At 43.1% G+C, this 20,763-nt stretch overlaps 2 protein-coding genes across 3 annotated transcripts in view; one reads left to right on the forward strand and one right to left on the reverse strand.

The window, feature by feature from the left end:
- Positions 1-5,399, reverse strand: part of Enthd1 (ENTH domain containing 1) — a 109,143-nt gene extending 103,744 nt beyond the window's left edge. Inside the window, exons 1-2 of the mRNA XM_034517065.1 lie at positions 5,284-5,399; positions 119-619 (exon numbers count right to left, since the gene is read on the reverse strand). Coding sequence (XP_034372956.1) covers positions 119-467 — 349 coding nt within the window. The 5' untranslated portion in view covers positions 468-619; positions 5,284-5,399. The remainder of the gene's footprint in view (positions 1-118; positions 620-5,283) is intronic.
- A 7,041-nt stretch (positions 5,400-12,440) lies between these two features.
- Positions 12,441-20,763, forward strand: part of Grap2 (GRB2 related adaptor protein 2) — a 79,556-nt gene continuing 71,233 nt past the window's right edge. Inside the window, exon 1 of one of the 2 annotated variants that reach the window (XM_034516904.2) lies at positions 12,441-12,705. The gene's annotated coding sequence lies outside the window, so the exon portion shown is untranslated. The remainder of the gene's footprint in view (positions 12,706-20,763) is intronic. The other variant, XM_076911651.1, reaches the window with a different exon arrangement.

Raw genomic sequence — 20,763 nt, forward strand, 5'->3', positions numbered from 1 at the left:
CCTAGGCTACATAAGAAGACACCCTCAAAATCAACCTTGCTCCAGTTGAAGCAGTTTAAAACACTGCTCTTCATGCCTGTCTTTACAGGCACCCTGTCTAATTTTTATGAACTGTTACCTTGGTCTTTGCCGGCTTCATCTATGTGTTGAAAATCCTTTAGCATTTGAAGGCTACAGACACCCTCTCTGCAATGCTGAACAACTTTCCTGGAGCCGTTCTTGATGAGGTAGTCCATCAGGGCGAGGGATTTGTACACATGGCGCCAGTTCTTCCCGTGGTCGCTGAGTCGCTGCCACAGCATGCGCATGATCTCCGAGAGGGAAGCCGCATTGAAAGTCATGTCACTGATAGCTAACATCAGAGAACTGGAGGGGCCCCAGGGGTCATTGGAAGTTGCTTCCCTGACTTTTTTTTCAGCCTCTGAGTAATTTTTCACAAAGTTCTTCACTTGTCTCCTGAATGACATAGCTACAGTGTGTCGGGGGGCGGGGGGGGGGGGGTGTGGTGAGAGCGATGGGTCAGGAGTGACTGGTTTACAGAGCGCCTGACAGATCCGTCCCGGGTTCTGCAGCTCTCAAACACAAATGATTCATCTCCACATGGTAAAGTATCGATTTCCTGCAAGGAAAGTACAAGAAATGTGTGAGTTCCTCAAACAAACAAACAAAAAAATGGTCTACAGAAGAACAAGTTAGTCTGAAAAAAAAAAAAAAAAGTCCAGATTTAGTTTCCAAGAGAGCCCATCACTTCATCAGCCAGGAGGAGAGGGCTCTACATAGGTGTACTTAGGATGAGCACGGGAAAATCCCTCACAAGATCGACCTCCGTTATCCAAAGAAATGTAGTAGGTAGTCTATCTGTTCCTAAAAGGTTCCACAGAAAATATCGCTCAACCCCCTTGGCAAGGAATGCAACGAGTTTAAAGGCTTATTACACACAGAGGAGACAAATTAGTATTTCAGGGGGAAATTGCACTCTGACATTTCTTTCTTAACACATGCTGTCATTATACAAACACTGTGTCCTGGAAATAATTTGAATGGTGGTAAAAACTGAGTGTGAAGATGTCCTCGTACCTGTAACTATGTTCTCTGCGGAACCACAAAGCACCTGATCAAACCTGAGCAGGAGCTGCTCTCTTGTCTATCTAGGGAGCTGGCATTAAGGCAGACATCCTGCCTCCTTGGATTACAGCTAATACACGGTACCCAGAGCCAGCATTTCAGCCTAGCAAACTAGAGGGAAAGCATTGATCACTTTCTTTACTCACTTTCAAGAAAAAAAAAAATGTGGTTTTAACATTCAACAGTATCAAATGATTATATATATACCTATCTATCTATCTATCTATCTATCTATCTATCTATCTATCTATCTACCTATCTATCTTTCTATCTATGATATGGTGTGAGGAACTCCCTAAGGCCTGGAGTGATTAGCAGCTTCCCGGATACATAGAAGAGGAAGGTATTTAGGTTAATATAAAAATACATTCAAACTTAAACGGGTACTCAGCCCCAAGAATTCGAAAGATGTTTGAGAATTATCAGTTCTAATTTACATGAAACCGTCCCTTCCTCTTTTTCATTACTCTGCAGGAAGGTGAGTCACTTAATTTGTAATTTCTTTGGTGATTCACCTCCGACAGGGACCAAGGCACTGTGCCAAATTGATTTCAAGCCCTGATGAGCATCCAGACCCAACGAAGCCTAGATGAACTATAATCAGATTTTGCTATCAAAGCTGCACACATCCAAAAGAAAAAAAAATCAAACTCATAACGACTGTTTGGTATTTTTAGTTTTGTTTCCTTGGCCTCCTCGGCTCCTACCTCATGCCTGATTAATTTGTGTGTCAGGAGAAAACATAATTTTCAGATGCATGGTTAAATGAACTATCACCTTTTAAAAAACAGGAAATCATTAACCCTTCAGCCCCCTCCTTTTGATTAAAACCCAATGCACTCTCAAATAAATGAGACAGAAAAATATAATAGATTTAATTAAGATTTCTCAGAAAAAGACCATATTCTACGAAGAAAAAGGAAAGTGTGTTTCTGTGATGTTCTGGTTGCCTCGTTTGCACTGCATTTTGTCTGACTTCTTCCTGCAGTGAAAACCTGATTTATAATGGTTCAGTACGCTATTTAAAAATTTCAATCTCTACTGTCCTTTTTTCCCCTCTACCAAACTCACTCAATGCAGAGCTGCACTGTAACACCAGCCTAGAATAACAAATATTGATCCATGTCTTCACAAATCTATTTTTTCTTTAAAAAAAAAACTGCCTTAGAATTATAACTTGCTGGAATTGAACAGTTGTTTAAAAGTCTTTTGTTTTTATAGCTACCTATTTTGGACAGACCGTGTTTATTATTCAGTTTTCCTATGTTCTCTAAGCTGCATCCTCAAATTTTTGAAGCATTTTCTTAAACAAATTTTCTGTTTTCTGAAAAAAAAAAAATTAAGAGTCTTCTAACTCAAAACAGTAGTTTAAAATGAACGTACCTAAATCCATGCCAAAGGTAAATACTCTCCCAAGTGTTACAAATGCCACGAAGAAAAAAAGTCTAGATAGGAAAATTAAATATCACTTGCTCATACAGAGTGTCGTGAACATATAATGAGCCACAATTCTGCCATAAAGAATTCAGTAACTGGTGTTAGTTGTAAATATTGTGAGCTTACTATATTTTTAGACACTCAACTATAAAGAAAGGCTGTTTCCTCATTCCTCCAGGTAACCTGGAGGTTGTAATTAGAGTCATGTGCTGCACAGATGCTTCAGGCAAGGATGTTATACAAGAGTGGTCACACAAAATTACATCACCTAGTGATATCACAGCCATCTGAGACTGGGTAAGTACATCCTATGTCTGTGTCTCAGAGTAGGCCCCTCTCATTAGGCTCCTTGTGACTCTATGGCATCTGAGACAAATCAGTGGCAAGGAGGCAAGCATCCACACTTGACTCTCAGTTGCCTGGCTACCTACGTCACTGTCACACTGAGAAATAAGAGGGAGAAAGGCAATTCATGTCTCAGATTCATCATCCCTCTGAGCTCTTATCTCACTGTGAAGGTCATCCCATAATACTTTGTTCAACATCCAACTGATCTCTTTTTTGGCACTTAGATTTCTTTCATGACATTTAAAATAATATGCACTTAACTACTTGTTGATTGTGGCAAATAATGTCAGACTAGAAGATCCCAGAGGGTAGAGACCCTGACCTGACTATCTTACTTACCACTGCAATCCTACACCCAAGGACCACCTAGCCACGGTGGGAACCTAATACACATGAGAGGACAGAATGACCAAATGACTAAATGACTCTGCTGTGGGATAACCTGGAACTGGTTCTACAGCTTTCAATTTCAAATATGACATTTAAAAAAAAATCCAGCTCCTATAATTGTCATGTATGTAAAAGTTTAAAATTTGAGCAAATATTTTCAAAGCAATCAACACATGTCTCTCGAGAACCATTTATACAGTGTTGTGATGAAACGTAAATTGTGTTCCCTATGGTCAAAAACTTCTCGTTTAGACAAGGAACTTTCTTGATTAAATATTTCTGAAGCAAATACATGATGAAGTTGAATTTGGTTCTCTTCCCGTGTGTGTGTGTGTGTGTGTGTGTGTGTGTGTGTGTGTGTGTGTGCACCCACCCTAAAAGAAGTCTTAGTTTTCTTCTTGGCTCTGCCCACTTCCCCAATACTGTTCCTTTTCTGCCATTTTACGAGATTTGAGACAGGAAAGCACTTATCAGATGATGTTAAATGAGTGGTCCACAGTCCCACAGAGCTTCCTTGAGACCAGTTGAACTGAAGTTTTGGTGCTGTTTTGAAAGGCACTGCAGTACCTGTACCAGACATTACAGAACACATATAGTAAGGGGTATGGATGCTCTGAGCAACAAGCCCCACCAACACATTTGCAACAAAACTTGTAGATATTTGGCATAGAGGTTATACATGACCTCATTTTGGTTCAGATTTCACTACTAAGTTAAAAGGGGAAATTGGTCTTCGAAACTTGGTCTTCGAAACTTCAGATTTTGTAATCGAAAATAAAGTACTGAAGAACCAGAGGGAAGGGTCAGAGAAATGGCTTGGTGGTTAAGAGTACTGACTGCTCTTCCAGCAAACCAGGGCTCTGTTTCTAGCACCTACATGGTGGGTAGTACCATCTGTAACTCCAGTTTCAAGGGCTCTGACACCCCTTCTGGCCTTCATAGGTACTGCACACATGAGGTGCACAGATGTTCATGAACACAAAACACCCATACATGTAAAATTTTAAAAAAATCAAATAAAAACAAAAAACAAAACCTAGAAAAACTATCCAGACTTGGGGCAATATTAACAATAACATCTAAGAAAATGAGTGTCCAAAAGCATCTCTGGAAAGACAACATTTGAGAGAGTGCTAGGAGGAAAGCAAAGTTATTTTTTCTTCAGGTTCTGACTACAGACTTGAGTTTGGCTCTGGAGGAGACTGGTTCTGCCTGAGATTGTTAACCAAGCCATTACAGAAAATACTGTGGCATTGAAAGAGATTAAGGTTTGGATGGAGAGAACTCCACACTGAAAGAGGCTGAGAAACTTTTTTGAGCCACTTCTACGTTCAGTGATTTCCCCAAATCTTATTACATGGTAACCTCCATCCTAGGGAAGGAGGGGGTAAGAGAAACAGGGGCACAAGGCATAGTTCCCACCCCACCCCCAACCTCCAAGGGAATGGTTTTGACAGGTGTCACCTCAGTGCATTTAAGAGCAACCACAGGGATTTGAGGTCCAGTCCCTAATTAATGTCGTCTCTGTGCCTTAGTTCCCTCATCTAGGGCATAAAGTACACCTCATAGGACTGTGGCAAGGAAGAAAGACAGGGGATTTGGAGAGAAAATCTGAAAAATAGAGGGTAGAGACTGAGAGCATCAACTTCCGCTAGACAGAGTCTTTCCTGGCACCTTTTTCATTTTTCAACAGGACGTTTGGAATAGTGAGCCGGGTCACTGAGTCACACAAGAGACCCATATTGACACTTGTACAAAAAATGGACACAGTTTCCTTAGATGGGGAACTTCACTGAAGAAAGGAAGAAGGGAGGAGCCACATGGCATGTGGTAGCATCAGCCTCCGGGCCTGCAGTCCTGCCTGTTCTGTGCCTAGGATGAATGGTGGCAACAGGAAAGTTCGTTGGGAAAGCGGCTGGCTTCTCTCCATCCACCTTCTCCACACTGCAGGTGACTACCCGATGGGCCCTTCCAGCCACCTACCTAGGGATCTCTTCCCCATCAAAATCAAAACCCAAGACTCTTCGGCCTCTTCAAAGATACCCAAGCGCCCATGCCGTTGCCAACTTCCGCTTCCTTGCTTCTCTGTCCTTGCTTCCGGTTCCTAACTTCCGGCCCCCTAGTGCGCCCCACTTGCAGGGCCTCTAGCAAGATATCTGCAGCAGGTTCATTTGACTTGTCCTCAGAGGATCAAACAGATCGAAGGCAAAAGTCCTTGTTAAACAGTCTCGGTCAGTGGCACTGTTCTAATATTGCTCTCTAGATTTTTTTTTTTTTTTTTTTTTTTTTTTACAGTTTGTGTTCCTATTGTAATGGACCAGAAACGCCATCCTACAGGCACTGACTGCCACCTCGGAGCTTGAAGTGACTAATAGCCTAGAGATGGAAAGCAGTGTGCATAATGGTCGAGACGCAGTGGCTTCGAGGACAGCTCCAGGTCTCACTGAGGGCTACTCTGATACATTCAGCCCATCAGCAGTGAGCACACGCTTTGTACCCGGCAGGAAAGACCCAGGGATAAAGCATAGCCGTGTGCTGTATGAGTTTACAGGTTAGTGGAGGTGACAGGTGCAGTCATAGAAGATTGTGACAAGATATGTATTGCATAATGAGAGAGGAGAGAGCATCTAATTCTGCCAAGGAGTATTTAAGGGCAGATTCCACAGAACACTTTACATCTGAATTAAATCTTAAAGGATGACAGGAAGTTCACAGGGTAGACAAAGAAGAGGACATCAGAGACAAAGGACAGATCATGTATAAAGGCACAAAAGCCGAGAGCCTCCTATTATCTCAGTGAAACTACAAGTCCTCTAGTGGCTGTGACTGTAGAAAAAAAAAAAAAGCCATTAGTAGAACAGCAGTGGAGGGAGATAAAATGACAGAGGAAAGGCAAATCCCAAAGCGCCTCCTCCCTATGGACATTGACAGTGTAATCGAGTTCCTGTTTTAAAACACTGTGGTAACTGAATGAAATCTTGACCAGGATGGAAAAGAGGTAGAGAGTAGGAAAAATTTACTTTGTGGTAGAAAGTACGGTTTGATTGTTCTTACCCTCCGCAGCTTCAATTATTGTAATAGCCAGCATTATTGATACTGACGTGTCCATAGGGAAGTAAAATATGAAATCATGAGATGTATGAAAAAGGTTGGTGTGTTTGAAATATTACTTACCTGTAGATGACATAATGAAGGCATAGCCAGAAGCAAAATGAAGAAGCGGCCTAGAAATCAGATGGTCTGGGGCCTTGACTGTCAGTCCAAGATATTTAGATTTTATTCCACGAGGTAGTGAGGGTACAAACAAGTAAGTTATACATTAAGTTATAATTCACATACATCATGTGCACATTTCAAAAGTCTGCTAAAATTGGTCATTATCATCCTATTTTACATATAGAGGAACTGCATTCTGTATCACTGAGACTCTGCCGTATGCTAGGTGCTAAGTTAAACCATGCAAGGAAATTGTAGTCTGATCAAAGTCACTTGCATAAAAGGTTGCAGGATAAAGGCATCCATAAGGTACAGTGGGATGGAAGACTTCCTGGAGGAAGTGAGCTTGTGGGAATACACAGGTGATATGGATTGTTTAGGATATCCAATAAGCAAGTGATTTAACTGGACCCTTAATCCTAATGGCTAGTGACCAACTCAGTCCTCACTCCCCCTGTCTAAAGACAATCTTGCATCCTTGATTTTGAGTCCCACTGATATTTCCAGTAATCAGTCTACCTGCTGTGCCGTGAGGCCAGAGATTGCAATTTTTAAGAAACAATTCCATTTTCTCTTTCTAGAGGGAAATTTTTGCATGTGCCCAGAAGACCTGAGAGGACGGAATGCTGAGGTAATTCCAGGAATAAGTGAAGAAGGTCCCGAGACAGAGACGCAGAAGTACCCACTTCAACACAGCCTCAAATTTCAGTTTCAGTTACCCACAGTCAACTATAGCCCAGAAGTACTAAGCGAATAATTTTTTTAAAAAAATCATAAAGTTTAAATTCGATGCCATTTTGATAGCATCATGCTCTGAACACCCTACTGCATCCCACATGGGACTGAAAATACCCCCTTTTCCAAATGTAGGTGCGTTGCGTATACTGCCTCTCCACTAGTCACTTAAAGGTTATTGGGTGGATTGTTGAGCCATGGCTGTGCTTTGTTTGAGTAACCCACTACAGTAGCCTACATCTAGTTTATAGCCCTGCTCCCCTTTACGGTGGCCTAAGATTACTTCACAATGCCTTGCTGCCCTTACTTCTTGCCATCAAGCAAGCATTGGTTTTTAAAAGGTGAACACACTACAGTAAGATACTTTTGAGTGCTTTGCCTGCATGCATGCCTAGGCTCCAAGTGTGTCTGGTGCCCAAGGAGATCAGAAGAAGGGATGGAATCCCCAGTAACTGGAGTTCTAGATGCTTAGGAGCCACTGTGTGGGTGCTGGGAACCAAGCCTGGCTCCTCTGCAAGAACAACCAAAACTCCTAACTGCTGAGGCATCTCTCCAGCCCCTTGTTTTGCTTTGCTTTTTGAGGCAGTCTCACTTTGTAGCTCAGGCTGACCTGGAACTCTGTGTACACCATCAGACTGGCCTCGAACTTGTGAAGAATCCCCTGCCTGTCTCTTGAGTGCTAAGATTAAGCAGTGTGTGCCTAGCTCCGTGTAACGTTTATCGAATTATATTATGGCTGTTCTTCATTAGTCATCTCTTACTATGCCTAATGTGTAAGTTAAACAGCATCACTGACACATTGATAGGCATATACAGGAAACAACCGTCGTTCATCAAGGGGGTGGTGCACTGGAGTGTCAGGCATCCACTGAAGTCTGAGCATGCTTCCTCCATCTAAAGGAGAATGGCTGTAAGGGGCCTGGGATGCATTGCATTCCAATTGTGCTGAAGCTAAGATTCCTGGGCTTGACTCCGAATCATTTAGGAATGAGAGAAAAGGAGGAGCCTGTGGCGATTCTCCAGTTTCTTTCTGGGGTGACAGTAAATGTCTGTTGTTCATCAAGACTAGGCAGATGATGATCTGAGATGGGTTAGCAGGAAAAAGATAAATTCTGGTTTGGACATTTTTAATACGAGGATCCTGTGAGTTGAAGACCACTGGGAGACAGGCTAGTGGTGAGAGGTGGAAAGAGGAAAAGGTTTGCAGCCGATTCTGAAGCCTTGAGGGAGTCGGCACACGGAAACAGTGAGGCCATTGGAATTACTCACTTAGGTTCAGCAGAAGTGGGGGGTGGGCCCACACTGGTGAAATAAACTCCCCTAATGTAATATTAGGAAAGGGGAGCCTTTTTAACTATTTCCCTCCATTTGGGGGTCACAACTTAGTTGCAATACTGTACTACACCTTCCACCCCCAGTACAAACATGTTCTTTGCTAATGAGTTGCTTGGCAGGGTAGGTTTTATTGCTTTTTTGTTTGGTTGGTTTTTTGTTTTAATTTTCTGAACTGGGAGGGTTGGGGTTTTTTTGTTTGTTTGTTTGTTTGTTTGTTTTTTCAGTCTTAGCTTCCAAGATTCCTCTGACCCCAGTAAGCCCAGTGCTACTAGCGCTCCCATTTGGAGGCATCCCTCCTCCAAAATGTTATCTTCTCTAGCTAGCTTCATGCCCCAGGAGGTAAGTCTTCCATCTTTGAATTCCCCTCTATACCCAGAATTCGTAAGGTCTCATTGGCAGCCTTGGTCTCTCTTGGCCTTCGCACTTGTTTGTTAAGGACTCTGACCTCCCCGTTAGGATGTCTCACTAACAGTTCTAAATCAGTACATCCAGACCCTCATCCTGTCCTCCCTCACAGTGTCTCCTGTCTCAGTGACACTCCCTTGTTCCAGTTTCTCAGGCTGTGAGCCCCAGAGTCCTTCTGGATGCTTGACTTTTACTTTATGTCATAATTATCAGATTCCTTTTGAGATACAAGATGGCTACCAAATAAATGGCTTATTCCAGTAATAATACCATAATATTACCAGGCTGGCCTCGAACTGACAGAAAGCGTCCCGCCTCTGCCTCCAGAGAGGGTCTCACACTATAACCCAGGCTGACCTAAAACTTAACGGTGTAGCTTAAGCTGGGCTTGAACTCACGTCAGTCTTTCTGCCTTGATCTCTTGAGTATTGGGATTGGCTAGACTTCATGACCACCCTCTGTATACAGAGTCCAGTTGCTGCTGCTGGCACAAAGTTACCTAGAGCTGGAAGGGAGGAAGGGTGCAGGAAGGAATGGCTGGAATCTCAGCCTAAGGGCCATCCCCTGCCCCTCAGGAGTGCTATGAAGAAATGCTATTAAGCCAAATTTTGAGAACTGTGTGTGTGCATGTGCACGTGAGTGCATGTGGTCACAGATGCTGATTCAGATGGCAATGGACTTGATGCTCAGAGGACAGCTTACACAACAGTCAAGGAGCATCCTCATGAAATTTAAACCTCAAGCCAACTCACATTACTCTAGATTCAGAGTCTCCCACCGGCTCCCAGCTCACTCAGAATAAAGTCTCAAGGCTTTGCCACAGCAGACAAGGCTTTACCTGATGCTCTGTCCTCTTTGACCTCTGAACCCGCTTCTCTGCCTCACTCACTGTGGCAAGTTCATTCTCATCCTAAGGCTTTGTAGCTGTGAGGCCTCACTACAACCAAGGCTGACTTCTTTGGTTTGTGGTATTGTTTCTCCCTTTACCCAAACGTAGGATTCAGCAAGGTAAAGGCTGTGCCGTGTTTCTGAGAACATTCCTAGCCAACCCTTTGAGCCTGAGTGACCGAACATCTGAATGCACTTTATTGAATCAGAAGTATATATTTTACTCTAAAGTGAAATTAAGCACAGTTGCACATAAGAAGTTCTGTTATGAATGATGACCCTTCTAAAAGGAATTGCTGGATTTTTTTTTTTTTTTTTTTTTTTTTTTTTTTTTTTTTTTTTTTTTTTTTTAGCAAGCGTGATTTTAAAATTTTTTCTCCATTGAGGATAAGTGGGATTTCACACATCCTGAATCCTCCCAATTACTTGCTATTTTTTTCTGAGTGTCTCCTGACAGCAAAGGCTGAAATGCAGATGTCCTCACACTGGGGTCTTTATTCCTACACCCTGTGACTTTGTCCTCCTTCTGTCACAGAGCTGACATAAAGTAAACCACTGAGGTGGCTTTATCCCCAACTCTGTGGTGCCTATCATGCCTTCCGGTCAGTCAGCACTTGCTCTGCACTCTGCCCTTTACTCCGAAGGGGAGGGATTCCGTTTTAGGGTACCTGCTGAAACCCCTCTAAGAGGTTCTGAATAGAACCATTTGCTATTTGCCCTTCCTCCCCACTCCCCAGCCTTGCAAGCTGATGGAGTCATGGTTAACCATTCCATGCCGTTGACTTGGAAACTGCTGCCGAGAAAGATGCTGGCCAGGAGCTCTCAGGGCCCTGGAACTTGGTAGTGGATCTGTTTAATGTAATGATGGAACACAAGAAGGTCCTTAGATCACAAAGGTGGGACCCTGAAGCCAGTGTTACTTCAGTGTGTTCTTTTAAATTCTTTTAAATTCTTTGTGAGGTGAAAACAGTGGCTATCCTGTTCACATGCAACTTAGCTTGAAGAAAATTGTTCAGACTTGTGTTAATAAGAAAAGAAGCTGGAGAAATGACCCAGTAAAGACTCACTGTGGTCTGTTACCCCGGCTTCAGGAGACCTAGCATTCTTCTGCTCTCCATGGGCATTGCATTCCTATGCACATACCTACACATGTGCACACAATTAAAACTAAAATCCTTTAAATATCCCATTACTAAGGATGCAAATTACTTCTTCTAGCCCATTTGATCAATATTTACTGAGCACCTACAATGACCAGGGTAACATGCCAACTCTATACCAGGCTTCTTCCTGTTTCAATTAAAATGTATAACCAAGCAGGCATGGTGGTACACATCTATTACCCAGCACTGGGGCTGGCTGGACCCAAATCTTGAGGCTGCAGCTAGAAGTTGAAGAGTTCTAGGCACAGACTGGGCTATAGTACATAAGAAAACATGTCTCAAAAAGAAATGTGAGCAATTATCATGAGAAAATGGGTTTTTAAATATTTATCCAAGCCCAATGGTGGTGGTGCATGCCTTTAAGCCCAGAACTTGGAGGTGGTGCAGGTGCATCTCTGAGTTTGAGGTTAGCCTGGTCTACAGAGTTTGTTCCAGGAAACTCTATCTCGCAAAACCCAAAAAGAAAATAAATTTTTAGAAAAATTTTTCATTTAAAAAAAGCAATGAGATGCCACCTCAGAAGGCAGAAATGAAGGCTAAGTTAAAATCTTAGAACCTCAACTTGAATCAAATAGAGAAAACTATCCAAAGATTAATGCCAGTGGCATCCAGAAATGTCCCTCTTCACCTTGGGTCCAGCCTCCGAACTCTAAAGGCCTTGCTTAGCCAGTTGAAATATGTCTCCTTTTTGTGCAAAAGATACAAGAACAAAGAGAAAGGAAGACAGGCTTCAACAAGCTGCAGGTGATGTGGGGGCAGGGCGAGTTAGAAATGTGGAGGTGAGAACTGGGGAAGTTGAAGGAGATGATGAGTCTTAAATTGTGAGAAAACCTTGGGTCCAGCTTGCTCAAGAGCACCTGAAGTACCATGGATCCAAGGAAAGATCCTCACTCTTGACTGTAGCAAGACTGGATGTAGAATCTCCAGCTCACTGGCTGGTTAACTCAGTTAGCATGCCATGCCAGTAACAGAACTCCTGGCTTAGAAAGTCCCCCACCCCTTTCTTGTGTCAAGATTTGTATCATAAGCTAAGAGTTATGTAAATAGGCTGGATACACTTAGCAAGACATTTCTCTGAGATTTTAACATCATGATTGACCAGGGAAGACTTTAACTTTTTCCCAGTGGCCTTTGCGTTCCTCTGGATGGAAGGATGTGAAGACAGATTCTTTTGAATTGAGGCCAGCAGCAGCTTGTTACTGGACCGTACCCAAACTCAGAAGTTTTCTTATGTGAATGTTAGCGTTGCGGGCAGGCGGGTTTTGTTAAAACTGAAACGTAAAGGAGCAGGCATGTTTCAGTGAACCTCCTGCGTTGACTCTAGCAGCAAGAAAACAAAACCACATAATCTAAGGCTCACGCCCAGCTCTGCGCAGCAGGGTGTCTGCTAGTTCCTGTGTGGTTTGCCTGCAGACTGCAGACTGGCTGGGGTTAGCTTGGAGGGAGAGCAAGAGTCAGGGAGGAGGAAGCTGTATTGATGGATCTGGGGCTTGCACCCTGCTTCACTGTGGTGCTCAGAAGCCAGCACAAAGCAGACCAGTAGGCTGAGGCAGCGCGGTAAACTTGACATTTGAATGCATCTTCCCACTGGCAAAAGACGAATCTAATAACTCCTTGTCAAAGCCGAGATACACACTCAACTCAGCCTCTTCGCTTCCCAAAGGTATGTCATGCAACGTGGGTGCACGCCCTCTGGAAACCTTGAGCGCTTTTAAGATTCTGTTCTCTGTAAGCCAAATCTAACCAAAGCTAGTCCTACTGGTTTTTCTAAACTTTGCTGGCAGCACTTCAGCTCATCAGCCTAGGCTTCGTTGGCTTATGTTAGTAGGGATTGGATTCAACTTCTGTCAAATGAACTAGAGAAAACTTGGTTTTTATTCTGCTCATAGTAAAGAAAAACAGCATATCCACTAACTGGCTTCAGAGCAATCTCTGGAAAAGACTTTGAATGCTGAGGTACTGGAGGTAAAAGTCTCCCTTCAATAGTGAAGTCGGGGTGTGGGAGGTGGCAGTGGATTGAACATCAGTGACTGGAGCCCAGACTCTGAGGTCAGGAGCTCCTGAGGTCTTGCTCAATTTCTTCACCAACTCAAACTGCTAGTTCTGGCGGCATTTGCTCTCTTTACAAAGAACACTGGTCCGGGTTCCTTTAATAAGAGAAAACTTCACGTGGGAAGACATGAGGAGAGGATGTTGTCTATCTTTGTCTCTTTATTAATAGTTATGTGGCATCTTTAAGACCATCTCTAGTTTCTGCTCTTGTCCCCATCTGTTTTCAGAACATGAGGAAGGAATGCGAAGACCAGGTTTTCGCTAATTTAACCATGACTGCATCCACTTACCTCAAACATAGCCTTGTTAATAAGGCATATGTAACAATTTGTGTATCGTTAGAAGTACACAGCCAGAGGCAAACTAAAGGGGGCTGCATGGGATCTAAACCACCACAGGGATAAAGCTGTGAAGAGCACACATTGTCGCAGGGTGAGAAATTTCAGTGGAAGAGTCTTGCATATGGGAACATTGATTGTACACTATTAACTTGCTATCGGGTCCCTTTTTTTCCTTCATTTTTGATTTCAGAAAGAACATTTAGTTTAATTTGGTCTCTTTTAGTGACTCAAGACGGCCTACAAAGCTTGATATTTATTGTATAATCTTAGAGAGGTCCTCTTGAAAAAGCAGCCACTATTAAGTAGTGTCTCTCTCCCACCCACCCCTCAAGATAGGGTTTCTCTGTGTAGCCCTGGCTGTCTCAGAACTTGATCTCGGAACTTGATCTCGGAACTTGATCTCGGAACTTGATCTTGCTCTGTAGACCAGGCTGGCCTTGAACTCACAGAGATCCTCCTGCAAGTAGTATCTTTCAATGCCAAGTTTTAAAAACTTCTGACTTATACCCTTTTTGAGAATTTGTGTGTGTGTGTGTGTGTGTGTGTGTGTGTGTGTGTGTGTGTGTGTGTGTTCTGGTTTTCTGTAAAAGGATGCAGCCCCACATCACTGAAGAAAACTTCCCTATTAAACTCAACTCGGAGAGTCTCCCACATAGTAAACTGTAATCTCATTCTCCCTAAATTGTAATAGCTTTCATCTTTTAAAAATGACTTTACTGAAGCTGAGGGGAAGGAGGTGATCGATCTATTCAATATGAAGAAATGCCTTTGCTTCTAACAATAGCTTCCATGTCTTAGGCCTTCAGTTGTTTATACCTACCTCAGAGGGACACCATAAGAATAAAAGAGTTAACATAAATACCATGTACCTTAGGGAGAGGCTCCATGAAGACACATGATGGGAACATTATTATTTCTCTAAATCTTAATCATTTTTCTTCCCATCTCTCACACAAAACACATCTCTCTTGCTGCCCAGAGCCTGCTCTTTGGGAACCATTGCCTTCTAGAAGAGCTGCCAGTGATTTCCATGTGTCTGCTGATTCCCAAAGAATAACACCTGCTGGTGTTGGCGGCTTCAAGAGCTCAGGCCTGAACTTGAGCAAAAACGTGCCCCTTTTTCTGGCTCTAGAAAAGTCTCTAATTGTTCACAAATATGTCATTAAGTGTGATTCCATCGGGCTTTCTTAGCTGAGCAACAGTTGCCACTGGGTCGATCCAAAAGACAGAATCTTCAGGCTCCCGTGAAGCAAGCTCAAAATTTGTTGAAGTGGGGCAGCCAGGTAGCTCAGTGAGAAAAGATGCTTACAAGCAAATCCAAGACCATGAGTTCAGTTCCTGGGACTCACATGATAGAAAAAAATAAAGAGAGAGAGAGAGAGAGAGAGAGAGAGAGAGAGAGAGAGAGAGAGAGAGACCTACAAGTTGTTCTCTGACATAGCATCCATGTTGTAGCATATGGTGCACACGGAAATAATAAATAATATAAAATCATAGTAAGCAAACAGTTTTAAAAGTTCAAGAGTAGTCACCATGTAGTTTCTGAACCAAAGGGTAGAGTAGGTGAGCTTCATGTAGTACAACTGAAGTCTTCACTCCACACACCTCCATATAGACAGGAGTACTTCAATTTCATGTGTCTCTGCCTTTTTTTTCTTCGTTATTATATTTTTATTCTGTTGGAGAATTTTCAGGAAATCACAGCTTCATTCAACAAACACTTCACTAACATTTATTGAGCAACTGCTTTGTGCTAGTACTTGTGCCACACTTGCACTAGGATGCCAAGGCCTCTAACAAAGTTCACAATGGGTTTCAATGGACTTGAGCCAATAAGGTTTCAGTAAGTAATGTTTTAAAGTAGTTTCCTTTCTAAGCATACAAACATAGTCCAAAGTTTTGGAGAATTTAATAAAACTACAACAAGGTACACAGTGATAGAAACCTTTACTCTTCAAAGATGTTAAGTATATATCTCATGAAGAAAGTGAATTTATGTACAAATTTAAGGCATGGTGGCACGGGAGGCAGAGACCAGGATTAGTACAATTTCCAGGTCATCAGGCCAGCTAGACAGGTACATAGCAAGGCTCTATGAAAAAAAAAAATGTACATTTAAGGGAAAGTTGAAATGCTAAATGTGCCCCGCTTGGATTTACAAACATAACCTTCTTCACACTTGCTCTCTCTGCTGTATTTCTCTCTGAATTTCTTGTAAGTCGAGGATGAATGACAGTTTTCTCCTGAATAATTCAGTTCACACCCAAGAACAAGAACATTATCTTATATAACCATGCTGCCATCATTATGCCTACAAAGGTAGGAGTTCTTAATATCTACTACTGAATAGCTAGTCCATGCTAATCTTCCCCATTTTTGCCTCCAACTGTCACCCATACCATTGCTTTTTAAAAAACTTTTAAAAAAAACAGACTCTAATCTTTATATTTCTCTAGTCCCCGCTGGAATTTTTTTTTCCCAAGTTAGGCCGGTGACCTTGCAAAAATGCCCTACGTTTTGAATCGGTTTGCTGCCTCGTGGCTGATCTATCACTCTACCTCTCGTTTGTCGCATAAACCCCGCGTTAGAACTAGAAGCATATTGAGATCTGCATTTACATTTACTTACTCATTCTACATGTATGGGCGTGCACACGTATGTAACAGCACGCATGTGGAAGTCACAGGTAAGTTGGCTTCTCCATGTGGGATTTGGAAACCAAACTCAGGCTTGGCAGCAAGCATTTTTACCAGCTCATGTCGAGATACCGATTGAACATTTTTCATAAGGTGCCACCGGGTGCTCCATATTGCATCATATCAGGAGGCACATCCTTCTGGATTGTTCCACCAGTCACGATGCCAAGTTTGATCTGGCTCTAGGCATTGATTTTGCTCTAGGGATCTCTCTCTCTCTCTCTCTCTCTCTCTCTCTCTCTCTCTCTCATTATAAGGGTACTTGTTTCCCTCTTACAATTAACAAGTAATTGAGGGGGTGACACTTTGGCACTGTGCTAATATCCTATTTCCAACTGCTTCCATCTGATGATTTTAGATCCTCGTCTTTGCCTAAATCAATATTCCATCGGTGCTCATATCTATTTTAATATACTTTGAAGATGCATAAGACATGCTCAGTCACCACTAGTGACAGCAGCTGTATTTATCTATTGAGTGCACAAGTTCATATGGCAGTAATAATAATAAGTTACACTGACTGAATACTTGCCGTGGAGCCAGACAGCCTAAATGTGCTCCCAGCCCACCATTTGCTGAGCGAACCGAACAAAATCCAGTCCTCTCGGTTTTTGTTTCTTGAACTGCAAAGGCGAGAGAGTGATGAGGAGGCAGGTGGGGTTGTCTAAGGATTGGATAATTTATACAGGTTTCCAAAACAGTGCATTGTTGGTGCGGTTGCTGTTATTGCCTTGTGGCTAATCTGTTTCTCTGCCTCTCATTTTGCTTGTACACTCCACCTCAGAACCTCAAATGCCAATCTAAGGCTTGGCAGGCACTAAATTGTTTACTTCCCCTGGTGTAGCCAAGAAAACGCCAGCGATATCACTCCTTCACACATAAGAAAACTGAGGTGCAAAGAGGCCAGAGTACCTCCCAGAAGGTCACTCACAGTAGAACCAGAGTTTGACCCCAAGGAGTCTGATTCCAGAGCAGTCTCTCTAAAGGATGGCACGTGGAAGGAGGAATGGATGGAAACTAGCAAAAAGGGCCTCGTATAACAGGGTTGAAGTTGAAAATCCACTGTGGCTACCCAAACACACTGCAAGGTTTGATCTTTCAAATAAGAACGGCATTCGGCAAAGTGTAGATTTGTGTACTTGTTAACATTTACATCACTTGGAACCTTCCAGAACATGGAAGGAGTGGGAGCGAGGAGAGGAGAGCCAGAAGGCAGAGGTGGGAAGTAGAAGAGACAAGAGAGAAGTGATGAGACCTCAAAGCCTCAGGGCAGAACATGGGATTTTTGATAGCGTTGGGAGGGAGGAGTTCTCATTTTTTTTTTCACATTCCTGTACTGTAAAGGATTTTACCACTAAAACACTGGAATATAAAGGCCACACTGGACCTCCTTGTAGGACGATGGATGTCTGCTGTGGGTAGTAATGCCCGCGGCTGGTTGGCTGGTTATCTCCAGCACTTTTTAGCCAGCTGAAGCCTCCCCAGCCAGGGACTGGTCTGAGGCCTCATTAGCATTACAATCGGGTCCCAGGGCTGTGACAATCTGCTCCTTAAATTGCTATTAGGGAAAGCTCTCAAGTGTAATTTTCTAAAGAGAACTAAAAATAAGTGTGTAGACGAACCCTGAGTTATCAATGCTTGTGTGCGTTCCTTGCTGGCACCGCTGTGTCGTTTCTGCCTTTTCATGGTATTGAATGAGATGCAGCCTAATTGATCAGTTAGTAACGAAGAATACTTTTTTATTTGTTTGGGAATTTTTTTCCTCTCCACCCCTCAGCCTTCTAGAACCAATGGTTTTAATGTGTCAGCCCTACAAATGGTTTATAATTTGAGTCTTTTGTCTAGTGCTTTATGGGAAAATATTAGACACAAACTACTGAGACCTCAGTGGGAATACAGTCAATAATGAACATATAGCTCTCTTGTCAAGTATGAATTTCAAGAAGGACCCAAATAAGTAAGAAACATTAACAGGGGACATCAGGGAATAGGAGGAAAACTATTTCCCCCTATTTGTAAAACTATTTCCCCCGGGTTTGTAAGTTGAGATTTCTGTTCATAGTTTTATAAGTTGGGGATTTTAGTCCTTCATAAAGAAGCAAAGTGTGAAGTCAGAGTAAAAGAGATGGCCCAGTAGATACCACATTTGCTACAGAAGCACGAGGCCCTGAGTTTGAATTCCCAGCATGCGTGGCTTGGTAGTTCATACGTGTAATCCCAGAGTTGGGGAAGCCAAGGCAGGAAGATCCTTGGGGCTTGCTGACCAACCAACGTAACAGAATCAAACTTCAGGCTCAGTGAGAGATTATCTCAAAATAAGTAAAATAAGTAGGGTAAAACGGAATTGATAGAGGCACCTAATGTTGATCTCTGGAAACTATACATATGTTTGTGCACATACACACAGACACACACGCACATACACACACTCAACTGAAAAGTCTCTCTTCCCCTACACAGAATTGTTATGAAATGTGTATTCTTGAATCAGTAAGTGGTTGTAACAGGCAAACCTCAATCATATATTAAGCCTAGGAAAAGTAACACATTTCAACACCTTATACATCAACTTTTAAAATCACCTGTAAATATACTGATAACCGTAGCACAAAGTTCTCCATGGTAAGAGGGGAGGAGGAGGGGCTTGTCACGGGGGGGGGGGGGGCCCACAGTGCCACTCAGCCTCCTCCCCCTTCACACAGATTCTTCCCGGGTGTCCATCGAGAGAAGCTCAACAGGAAAATGTCTCTAGATTTATTTTACTCCAAGCCCGACAAGATTTTAAAAACAGGTTTTCGCACACTATCTCGCCTGATCTCGGTTGAGGTCTTCAAGGCAGACAAACCACACATCTTACCTCTAACTCTTGCAGAGAAGGAAGAGCAAAGTTTGAGGTCTTCACTCTAGGTACACCTGCTGGGACTTCCTCCCTAGGGGCATATCATTCTCTCATCACCCGACCCTCCTTACCTGGCTTCTGCAGATCTGGATTCCACCTCCACCTAAATCGAACCAGCTTTGCGACCTTGAACAGGTCAAAGCTTCTCTGGGCCTCAGTTTCCTCTGGTCAAGAGTGAGGTCAGAGCATATGTTCTCAGACACCCTCTGGTTTCCTATTGAGACTTAAGTATCCCTCCGGGAACGGATGGTAAATGACTCTTTCTGCCCTCCGTGGCAAGACCCCCTCACCCTCCCCTGTAAGTCATGAAAGCTGGTGTCTGTTTCCATCTTGACGGATTCCTTTTCAAGATACAAATCTTATTAGGAGCAATAAATATCAGTAGTGCCTCTGCAGGCCACTGTGTGTCATTCCACCGGGCACCTCATTTGCTGCAGGGCTATTTTACAGCAATTATCTTCTGACCCCGTGCTCCGTGGCACACTATTTTCTTATCCCTCACGGGCAGTTCAGAGTGCAATACAACGTAAGTAATGCTGATGGATTTACTTAGAGCTAATGATAAGCCCTGTCTCCCTGAAGAGGTTGTTTCTCTGGAAGGACACAATGCCTTCCACGTGAGTTTTCATTAAAAGTTATAGCCTTGGGGTTAAGAAGATGGCTGAAGTTAGTCAAGTGTTCACCATAAGCCTAAGGACCTGAGTTCTAGGATCCACTGAAAAGGTTAAGTGTAGATATGTGCTCCCGTAATCCTGGTTCTGGGAAAGGAGAAAGAAAAAGAAATCTGTGGACCACACTGGCTTACTGCTTTTGCTGAATCAATGAGTTCAGTGAGAGACACTACCCCCCAAAAATAAGGTGAAGAGCAATTGAGGAAGACACTGACATTGACCACACACACACACACACACACACACACACACACATCTGGACATACTCATGCCCACCTACCCACCTCCACATACATCCTTTAATATCTCTGAAATGGGATTGGCCATTGGAGAATCATGAGGTGTCATCTCAAAAGCCCTGAAACCAAAGAATGACCTACAGAGCCCTTCCCCAAGGGCCACTGGCACAGACAGGTGGCTAGCCACAGAGGTGACTGCCTGTATTTGTGATTTGCCATTGATGATGGGAAGTCAAGATTGTGTTTCTCATTGTCCTGCTTTTTGAAGTTTCTAAACTGACTTTAGGTCATGGGTCCATTATCTACATCTTCCAAAGAAATGCGTGCTTTGTACTATGCCATTCCTTGGACTATGGGAGATAACACTACACCCTACACGGAGAGTGATGGAGATAACACTACACCCTACACGGAGAGTGATGGAGATAACACTACACCCTACACGGAGAGTGATGGAGATAACACTACACCCTACACGGAGAGTGATGGAGATAACACTACACCCTACACGGAGAGTGATGGAGATAACACTACACCCTACACTGAGAGTGATGGAGATAACACTACACCCTACACGGAGAGTGATGGAGATAACACTACACCCTACACGGAGAGTGATGGAGATAACACTACACCCTACACGGAGAGTGATGGAGATAACACTACACCCTACACGGAGAGTGATGGAGATAACACTACACCCTACACGGAGAGTGATGGAGATAACACTACACCCTACACGGAGAGTGATGGAGATAACACTACACCCTACACGGAGAGTGATGGAGATAACACTACACCCTACACCGAGAGTGATGGAGAT

Source organism: Arvicanthis niloticus, chromosome 13 (assembly GCF_011762505.2).
Source record: "Arvicanthis niloticus isolate mArvNil1 chromosome 13, mArvNil1.pat.X, whole genome shotgun sequence".
In the NCBI taxonomy this organism is placed as follows: domain Eukaryota; kingdom Metazoa; phylum Chordata; class Mammalia; order Rodentia; family Muridae; genus Arvicanthis; species Arvicanthis niloticus.